The sequence below is a fragment of the Urtica dioica genome, chromosome 5 (assembly GCF_054948205.1).
Source record: "Urtica dioica subsp. dioica isolate 48M chromosome 5, U.dioica_male_clone48M_v1_H2, whole genome shotgun sequence".
Classification (NCBI taxonomy): Eukaryota; Viridiplantae; Streptophyta; class Magnoliopsida; order Rosales; family Urticaceae; genus Urtica; species Urtica dioica.
Genome location: NC_142760.1, coordinates 3,528,806 through 3,539,204, shown reverse-complemented (window position 1 = coordinate 3,539,204; position 10,399 = coordinate 3,528,806). Strand labels below are relative to the sequence as shown.

At 35.3% G+C, this 10,399-nt stretch overlaps 1 protein-coding gene across 1 annotated transcript; it reads right to left on the bottom strand.

The window, feature by feature from the left end:
- Positions 1-361: 361 nt before the first annotated feature.
- VLN5 (actin filament bundling protein P-115-ABP protein) lies at positions 362-9,976 on the bottom strand. Its single transcript, XM_089614834.1, has 24 exons — positions 9,761-9,976; positions 7,690-7,809; positions 7,446-7,545; positions 7,033-7,101; positions 6,665-6,901; positions 6,354-6,531; positions 6,136-6,268; positions 5,580-5,742; positions 5,347-5,494; positions 5,145-5,245; positions 4,573-4,728; positions 4,008-4,076; positions 3,854-3,922; positions 3,615-3,752; positions 3,367-3,495; positions 3,007-3,154; positions 2,881-2,891; positions 2,649-2,789; positions 2,284-2,409; positions 2,130-2,195; positions 1,648-1,963; positions 1,194-1,396; positions 980-1,104; positions 362-849 (listed from the first exon to the last, which is right to left on the bottom strand). Exons 2-23 carry the CDS (start codon positions 7,743-7,745, stop codon positions 991-993), a joined length of 2,871 nt encoding a protein of 956 aa, XP_089470960.1. The 5' UTR covers positions 7,746-7,809; positions 9,761-9,976; the 3' UTR covers positions 362-849; positions 980-990.
- Between the last annotated feature and the right edge of the window lie 423 nt (positions 9,977-10,399).

Here is a 10,399-nt window from a genome sequence, read left to right as displayed (position 1 = left end):
ACTCGAAAAATGATTCTAAACATTTTTTCATAAAATCAATTGAATATATATGTTTTCCAATATTCTTCATCAATTGAAAATATTTAAGGGTGAATGCAGTCATTTTTTTTGGTAAATTACTAATTCGTCAATGTAATTTTAATAATTTTTTCCAATCTCAATACTGCTGTAACTAACCAGCTTCAAGAATAATTTGGAATTTTTTATTTGATCTAATTACGATGTTCCTTTATTTATTTATTCATTTATTTCTAGTTTAGATGTTATTTAAGGTCAATTTGCTATTGAACAGAAAGCCCAAATAAATAAATAAAATCCATCATCATTTAATGAATAAATAAAAAATTGTAGGATACAAGAATGAAATGAGAAAACCACACTTTTTTTTTATTGTTGAAATCAAATAGGACAGGTTTTTACACTCTGCTGTACACTCTTACATCCTTGGTTATCAACACAACCTAATAGTAGACTGCATTTGCAAGCCCCACCTAATTGATCTACTCAAAACTCAAATTTCCTTTCAAATAAAAAAATGAAGAAATAAAACTGGACCTAGAAGAACCAAAAAAAAAAAAAAAAAAACCTCGCAACAAACTTGAGAATGAATAACCAGTAGCTAACTCTGGGGACAAAAAAATATATATTTAAAAACAAGCCTAGACCTCGGAGCAAACTCGCATGACCCATGAATAATAATTATAAATTAAAAAAAAATTGAAAATAGGAAAGAAAAATAAAGAGACTGTCAAGTTGTGAAAACAAACTCTTGGGAGCAGAATCAGCTAAAAAACACTGATGATGTCCCTCTTTTCTTTACTTTTGAGAATTATAGTTCCCGGTTCCCCACTGCAGAAAAGAAACAGCAATTCAATAATTAGAATTTTAAAAAACTCAATATATATAATATTATATAGTGTGTTTAAGGAAGCCAAATCAAAACAATCTAGAGAGAGGGGGTCTAAAGATTTGTTTGTACATCTAGGAGACTCAAAAGAGTTGAAGAGCCATCTTATTCTTGTTCTGTTTCCATTTGGGCAGCTTATAGAAAGCCTCCTTTGTCATCCCAAATTTCTCCTTGAATTCCGCCGAAGAGAGATATGTCTGCACAAAAGTGCAGAACCAGAATCATTACACCATTTTTTTTTTCGTTTAAGAAAGGTAGTTCCAAATATGTGATATCTCATTTTTACCTCTCTCTTGGTAATGTCAATCTCGGGTACTGGATCGGTTGATGACGTTTTGAGGCGATCGTACGGGTATATCGGGAGACCTTCCTCATCTTCTGCCTCATCCTCTTTCACGTCCTCTTCTATAGTGAGAGATCCTAATCTGCTACCAATAGAGTTCTCTCTGTTGTTTGGTTCCAGTTTTGGTTTAGTTGCTTCCGGGCTCGCTTTATCAAAACAAAAAAGGGTCGTTTTAACGGTTTTATTTAACAAATCAACGGAGAAAAATGGAATAAAGCATGAATATCGAGCATACAGATTCTACGTGTAAAACCCTTGACAAAAAAATAGGCCAGCCTAAACCCGAACAACCAAGTCACGAAAAATATCACTCTTTGGATCACCAACTCTAAGATAATTATCATGTATTGTATTCCGTCACATGGAAGAAAACAAAATTAGCAGATTTTATTCTTACCTTTTATGGATCGCGGTATCATAACAGTTTTCTCAAAGCCGACGGTGAGAGCTGCTATAGACGCTGATTTCGGAGCAAATTTTGCGGAATCTGGAGTAACAGATTTCGGGTACAATTTTCTGACGACAGGTGGCGGAGTTGATAAGTTCCTCGCGCTGGGGTTTTCGAAAGCAGCGGCGAGAGCGTTGAAAGCCGGAGACCGACCCCTCACGCGGACCCGATCGGGGCTGAAAGACATGCTTCTCGATCGCTGAGATTTATCTGGGACACTACTAGACCTCCCACCATAAGAAACCGGAGTCCTTCGTTTCGGTTTCTGGTCACACATCAAAGATTCAGACCAATGATATATAAGTGTCACTTGCACATTAAGAGTAAAATGCGGTGCTTAAGAAAGTGCGAACATTCCAAAGCTACTAAATTTATAAGCATGGTCGTTCAGAAAGAACAAAACGAACGAGTTTGGACTTTGTTAGTATTACCTCTGCGATTGGTGTACTACCACTTTTCACCAAGATGAGTTTCCTCTGGAATGAGTTCCCGTGCATCTATACAAGGTTGGTTCGTAAGTATTTAGGATATTAGCCATATATCTTCAGCCCCATGATTAAAAACACGGTTAGTGCAAGTACTTACTGAAGATTTTGCCGAGTCCCATGTGAAGAAGCGAGTGAAAAATTGTGGCTCACTCCCTTCCATGACGATATAAATGGGGGCCTCACGAGACAATTTTTCTAACAGGAAATCACGCTCGAGAAATTTCTGTTTTTCAGGGAACATAAGTATAAAAAAAATTAATCGGAAATGACATCAGAATATATCGAGAGCTTGACTTAAGAGACACAAGACAATGTTTAATTTTGATAAAGCTTAATAGCAATCAAGGCTTTGCAAGCAGGCCGTGTTTCGTCTCTTATGCACAGAAAGCTGAACACGTCCCCGATTCAGAACTAGAACAAGTAGAAGAAAACATTGGTTTAAGTAGCCTCAATCACACGTACCTCCCCAATAGTTAAGGCTTGCATTTTATTCTTCGAATCAACTTGTTGTCCAACCCAAACAAATATCTCTGAGTGAGAATCCAATATGAATACATCTTCAGTCATCAAATCATCTTGGGTGAAATTGTATATCTCTGTCACCTGCAGCAACGACGGCAAAAATTATAAAGTGAAAAAGAAAAAAAGAAAAGCAAGTGACAAGCAAAGGAAAATGTGTAAATAACTGAATTACCTTGAGATTTCCTGCAAATTAATAAACAGCAACAACAAAAACGGAAAAACGTTAACCATTTCATAATTTTAATAGTGGAGGAAAACACATTAAAAAGAAAGTTTACGTCATATGGACAGAGCATACCGTTGGATAAAGTACAAGAAAATAGGTGAGAATCCCTTTCAGCATCCCTTCCAATCTTTTGACTTGAATATTCTGATTTTCCTCCTAACAAGTCCCAAAACTGTTCAGATTCCGAACCTTCCTTTTGTGGTTTTGACTGAACATTAGGCTGCAAACCAGGAATTTTAAATAAATAAAAAAAACATCACTATATATTCTTGTATCAGGACCTGGATACTTGTTGTAGTTAGAAAAACTCTGTTCATTGGCAGAGTTGGTATTGTACACGCGTAAATAACGCCTATTTGATATTCTAAACAGGTTTTCTATGCATGGATATAATTTGACTCTCTTTCTTAAGTTTATACAAGAATGTCAAACCTTGATCAGATCAATCTGTCTCTCAACAATTTCTTGGCTGTTTGAAGTTGTAAGGCTCCCTGTCCATGTAAAGACAGTCGAGCCGCTATGTAAAATGTAGCAATACGAGGAATTCAAAGACGATGCAGCCTGAAAAAAACGGAAACGAAAAATATATGATGACAAGTTCAATGTACATGGAAGACCATCATCAAGATGCTAAAACACATACATTGGGCTAGAAAAACAAGGACGAGATAACAACATACTGTTTCAACTTGTATTGCTTGCATGTTATCGGGACCAGAGCCCTGGATTCGAAATAGTGCAACACCATCTGGGTCATATGTGTCATCTGGAATTTCAGCCTCCTCAACATGCTTCTTGTAGCCCTCACTAAGACCGCCCTGATAAATTTTCACAAATGTTAAGTTTCCATATATCAACTATCACAACAGGCAAGAGAAGACAGTTTCTAATGTTTTCCATTTCAAAATACACAACAAACCTTATGAACTACAATGCTCTGGAAGATCGAGTAAAACAGCATTGGTTCATTTCCTTCGTAGATACGGGCCTAGAAAATATAAAAAATAAGTAAGAGTTTGTGAGCAAGTAATAATGAGGAAACTATATAGAAGTTAAAAGGGAAGGACGTCTACCTGGGCAGCCAGAAACTTCAGTGACTCAACCATCTTACTCGCCAATGAAACAGACGTTGCTCTGTCTTCCTGTTAACAACAAGCACTGCTATAAAGAAAGCAATATCATATGCTATGTACTGTGTATGTGCATGTGTATGTGTATGTGCATGTGCGAGATATAGATGCATATGTTTAAAATTAATGTTTAGTATGTGACATGTCAGTCTTCTGGTGTACACCCATTACAGGTAGAAAGGGAAAATTACTGAAGTAGTTATTTTATATTGATGAAAAAGGAAATACAACTTAAAATAAAAGAGACGACCAGTCTATGTAAGAAGCAGAAAAGGAGCAGGAGAAAACTCTAGTGAATGTAGCTTTATTTATAAAAAGGACTTATATGATAAAGATTTCTGGTCTTTCAAAGAGGAAACACAAACTACAGTTCAATATATATTATTATAGTCACACCAAGAAAACAAAAACTTTGGCTAGCTCCAAGATTTTGGCACCAACTAGGTCATGTCTATGTAAAATAAGTAAATATAAATAAATAAGCACTAAAAAGCATGAATGCTTTTACCTCAACACTTTGCTTTCCAAACCATGTTCCAATCAGATAATCCTCCTTGTCCTCTCCAGGATATGAATACTGAAAGACATAACAATCTCCACTGTACAGCTTTGACTGATTCGAACCGGAAAGTAGAATCTTTTCCTGGCCGCTAACACGCCAAACCTGTGGAATCAAAGTTTCCATAAGAAAAAACAATCAGTTATGGTGTCCACGTCTACGGAAATCATGCTCATATTGTAATGATTTGTGAACTTTTCTTGATAAAAATATAGCATCTTATTGATTTCGAATCTATGAAATCTTTTTAGACATGCTTCAACAGTTATGTGTCTGTGTGTTTGGCATTCTGCTTCTACTTCTGCAATATCCACCAAAAAAAAAAATTGTTTTGCACAAAGACCGGAAAACCTATATGCCATCATCATTTTACCCTCATTCTCGATAAAAAGCTTGTAGAACTCAAGGGGAACTTAAATATCATTTAACTAAACTATAGTTCCCTTATAAAAACAATCGTGTATAGAGTAGGTGTACAACATATTGTTTCCGTTATCACTGTGGTCAATAGCTAGACCCACCTGAAGGTTTCCAGTGCAGTCAATGTATGGTTGAGGTTCTTCTTTCACAGGATCGGATTTCAATAAACCCTTCACGTTAACACCTTGGCGTTTTAGAAGAGCTGTAATATGAGCAAACACAAAATCAGCATCTACTTCAATGACAGGTAACAAATCAACCCTAGCACGAGAAACACATCAGCAAAACATTTTGGCAACTGACCTGCTACCTTGCCCCTGCCATCCTCCGATACCGTAACTTCAGCTGTTTGAGGCCACGAATCAAATTTGGAGCGAAACACCACTGTCTCGAATCCCTCAATCACACGAATTATGTGGGATTGAGGTCGATTATCTTTGCTGACCAACTCCTGTTTCATTATGATAACAAATAAGATGAGCATTTTCCAAAGAATTGATCGTGCACAAATAACAGACAGAGGAACAAGCTATTACGTCTGCTGCTCTACTTGCGGTTTTCCTATCATCGAGAGAAGTATTTCTACCCATCCACACAAACACTTCAACCCAACCGTCTAGCAGATAGCAGTTATTTGTGCCAAGTAACTCCCTTGTCAACGAATCGGCCACCACAGGCTCAACCTTCCCCTTTTCCACACTGAAAGGGAATATACATTTTTCGCCAGAATTAGTCTCAAATCATCCTGTGATACATTACCATTCAATCATGTCCTTCTTTTTATACTTTCTCCAAAAAAAAAATTAGTCAATACATCAGCTATTATATCAATCTTATGCGTTCTGTTTCAACAAATGTGACTACTTCATATAAAACATATTATTTTCCGTAATGCTGGGGTGGTGGAAATAAATATATATCGACCGCAGCGATATAGAAGGTAGGAAAAAAAATTGAATGTGGAATTAAAGGCTAGTCTAATAATTCAAGAAATCAGACTCTGGGCTTTTGTCTCTGAAGATAAATGAATTGCATTTCCTAGACAACCCCACAATGATATTTAAGTGTAGGAAAAAACTAACAAAACATTACCATAGTAGCTGAGTGGTATGAGAATTGGCAATCTTATCCTCGTCACTGGTTGCTCTCTTGGGGAGTGGTGCAAAGCCGCCAAAGAAACCCCAAAATTCCCCGGTTTCTGCATCAGCCATAAGCTTTCCGTCCTCTGTATAAAACATATGTTAATACACCATGAAATGAAACAGAAATACACTAATATTGACTTCGATTTTAAACAATGTGTCACTCACCGACAGCAGCAATTTCACATTTCCCATCATGATATGTATCCTTAATGTACTGGACAACTTCTAACGCCTTAGCTCTCTCTTGAATGGAGGAATTGACACCGTTAAATTGGAAGATTTTAGACTTGGTGTCAAGAATGTATATGTCATCGTGATTCAGTGAAGATCGAGCAAAGACAACCTGCAAAAACCAATAAACAGCTGCCAGATGAGACACTCCCTTCATGAAATATCAAAAATATGTATTCGGATAAAATACTTTATGCATACAGCCATTGATTATCCACTTTAGTAAGATATTTCTAAGGACTTGCCTCTTTTACATGGACTACATGCTTTCCTCTACAGACGAACAACCGAGTCTTGTGTTCTTCGGCCTCTGCGTGTTTAAAGCCAGATGCGATTCCCCCTTCTTGAGGTATAATACAGGGTTTAAAGTATGATAAGAACTTCTCAGTTTCATGACCTTGCACTTCACGATATTGAACAGCACGGCCTCCAAGAGCAGCATCCAGTTCAACGGTTTTAATGGCTGCAGTTCCTGCTTCATCCTGTTCACACACACCTCCAAGTTACAGAAAACAGAAAAAAAAAAAAAAAAAAGAAAAAAAAAAAAAAAAAAAGAAAAAAAAAGAACATATATAATTTTCACAACTAAAAATACAATTAAGAAACGCTGTACCTGAGAAGTATCTTTACCAAGCCAGTAGTGGATATCATTCCGCAAGGCTCCATTTTTTAGAGAAGTTGTCTGCAGAGAAATTTTTAATCCTATCGGTTCAATAATGTTTTTTTTAACGAAACAAATAAAACAGTGCAGATTTTCTATTTCCATTGCTTTTTCTGAAAAATATAATACACAAGCAAATTTGTTGATCTTCCTGAGCATTATACTATTATTTATGATATAAACAAAAAGCCTGATAAAGACCATACATGATCTAGTATCTCAAGCTGAAGGAGCTTTCTACAACAATCTCCAGCAAATGTCCATATAAAATTGAGGATACCAAAGGGAATGAAAATTTGAAATAAACCTCTTTAGAACTGTAGGTGCCAGAATTAATATATGATCATTCAAATCAAATCACTTACTTTTAATATCACATAAGAGTCCCCTGTAAAGAACTTTCCATGCGAAGACTTTGGGATAGGAACAGGCCGAAAGTTTTCAATACGCCAGATTTCAAGTCCACTAACCAGCGTCAAGAAGTACGTGTAACATTCCAATTAGAAGTATAATAGATATTAGCTTTATTTCTAGTTTAATCTGTTTTGGACAATAATTGTTTCAAAATGTCAAGTACTTAATCAGAAAAGAAAGGGAAAAAAAAGATACGCTTTTTGTCCAACTCCATGGAAAGCTGAATCTAAATCTCTCATGGAGACAGCCATGACTCTTAAAAAGCTCTGTCTATGTAGTCACCAAATAGTTGCTTGAAGAAGATGTATATGTATCCTAAAACAAGAAAGAAGAAACTCATCAATGAGAAGCAAACACAATGACACCATTTAAGCAATACACAATCATATTAATCATGCAATAACTAGGCCGACTTAGAAATGTTGATTAAACATATGCATTACAACCACCTATGAAGAACTAAATTATGTATGACATCAAAATAAACAGTCCTGCAATGAAAAAAAGATCGCCTGTGCACCAGAAGTTCTTGCATTCTATTGAAGTCTTGTCACTAATGACCCAAACAACTTTAGCTTCATGAACAAAATAAAATAAACAGTCTAAGGGTTTGGGCTGAACTAGAAATAATAAATATTCAAAGTCTGCAACGATCCCAAGCTTCAATTCAATAAGATAATTGTTCCACACAAATTTTGAAAAATTCAGGAATATAAAGAATTGTAAAATTAAAATCAAATTATATTTTCTATATATTTTTTTTAGAGATCCTTATTTTATTTTTATTTTTTTGCAAGTAAAAGGACATTCATGAAATTCAATCAATCCTGTACCCTATCGATCCTGGCTCTAAACACAATGGAATTTTTTACAATCAACTCGTCTTTCTCTCAAGTTGTGCACAATGTTGTACGGTTTAGCTAAAACTTTATTTTCTTAATGAAGCTTCTGCTACTTTCACACGAATATAGGAAAAAATAGGGCTACAAAACAAAGCAATTTCAAGAAGAGGCAAGCCCAGTTTTAGCCTCTGATAACATCGAGAACAAGACCTAGCTTATACGAATAAACTAAGGCTACAAAATAGCTAATCTATCCAAATACTTCTCAATACTTGGAATCTGTTCTTTCGATGATCTTCTTGTTTCTATGTATATTAGATAAAACTGCATACACACAGTACGAAAGCTAAATGCGAGAGTTCTTCCGCAAATTATAACAAATATAAATAAGATCAGAAATACTCGAATAATCTTCCGTGACCAATTCGAATTATTCGCCAACTGCGTGATCATGGGATCATATGTCAAGAAAATTCGAAACCTATGGATTTAATGAGAGGCTGAAAATGACAACTAGGACACATTACCAATCTGCAATGGTTTTTACTAGGGATGGAAAATAGTTTTTAATCAGTATAAGAGAATAAGGAAGGAAATCGAAGAGTAACCTCGATTTTCCAACTTACCTATTACAAACCGATATGTCAAATGGCGGTAAAGGGAAAAAAAACTCATTGCATTATCTTACGGTTACGGGCGTTACACGTAATTGATAATTCCATTCCTTACATGTAAATAAATTTATAGCGGGAGACGAAAAACACCCGTTTTGTGCTGCCTTTTCTTCAACAACACGCAAAGCGCGAATTTGACATTGCAAAAGACAGGACTTTCGCCGGTCGTAATAGAATCGAAACGATAATAAGAAACACAATTACATCGTAAGGGTTTGCTATAGCAATGTTATGATAAGCAAACAAATTATAGCTGCCATTTGACAAAAGAGACGCCAAACATATCAAAATTACAGCGGAAAAAAAAAAGTCATGAGATTAATGATTCAGACAAGGGATATCAATTTTAGCACAAAGGCTCACATAAACACGTCACAATGTCCAACCAATATCAAATGAATAAAAAAAATAACAATGAACAACAATCAAACCGATCTTGGAATTCTCAACGTTCCAACGATACAATAAGATTTCTCGGCGAATTTCGAAGATTCCGGAATTCAATACCATTGCATTGAACTGTCTCAAAAGCGCAAACTTTCACACAATCTCCGCCGAAATCGAGCGAGACAACAACATAATTCATCACGTAACAACAACATTTCGATTATCACAACACAGCCAGATCAAATAAATATCATCGAAATTCCTCAAAAATTATAATTAAAAAAAATCTATGTAATAAAATAAATAAAAATTCTCAATAAGCGACATCGTCGATCATATATTCAATGAAAATAAATTTCTTACCAGCCGCTGGCGGAGAAGAGAAATCCGATATTCAGATCTAATTCAACGGATATATTCGGCGAGAATGAATAAACACGATCGTTTTCACGGGAAAGAAAGACAGAAAGAGAGCCAAAAAAAAAGCTGAACAGAGAAACAGAGTAAAGTTGAGGCTGAACGAAGAAATGAGAATTATAGAGAAAATTAAAAAAAATATAAATATATGAAAAAAAGAAAAACAAAAGTTGGAAAGAGAAAAGTTGAAGAGAGAGAAACAGATATTTATATATATAGGTCGTGTATAGAGAGAGAAAGAGAGAAGTCCGAGGGAGGGAATGATGAGTTGCCAGGCGTGCTTATCACTAACAACAGGGCAACCAAAAAAGAAAGAAAAAAAACCCACAACCTCAGATGAACTGTAAATCTCTCCTTAATTATTTTAATTTATTATTAATTAGTTATTTATACAACAATTTGCAATATATTCCAATCTATGTCTATTTCGTTGCATTATTAAGTAATTAATTATTATTAAAAAGAACAACAGTTTTGAATACTTTTCGGACAGACTTTTATTACGTCTTTTTATTGTGGTGTTGTTGGTAGAGGCATATATTTAGTTGTTTACAACAACAATTCACCTTTGTGACTCTCTCTATC

Coding starts and splice junctions, on each gene's coding strand:
- VLN5 (XM_089614834.1), bottom strand. CDS start 7,745: ATGGCTGTCTCCATGAGAGATTTAGATTCAGCTTTCCATGGAGTTGGA. Junction 5,246..5,346: donor TGGCAGGGGCAAGGTAGCAG/GTCAGTTGCCAA, acceptor CTCATATTACAG/CTCTTCTAAAACGCCAAGGT. Junction 4,077..4,572: donor TTGGAAAGCAAAGTGTTGAG/GTAAAAGCATTC, acceptor TGTTGTTAACAG/GAAGACAGAGCAACGTCTGT.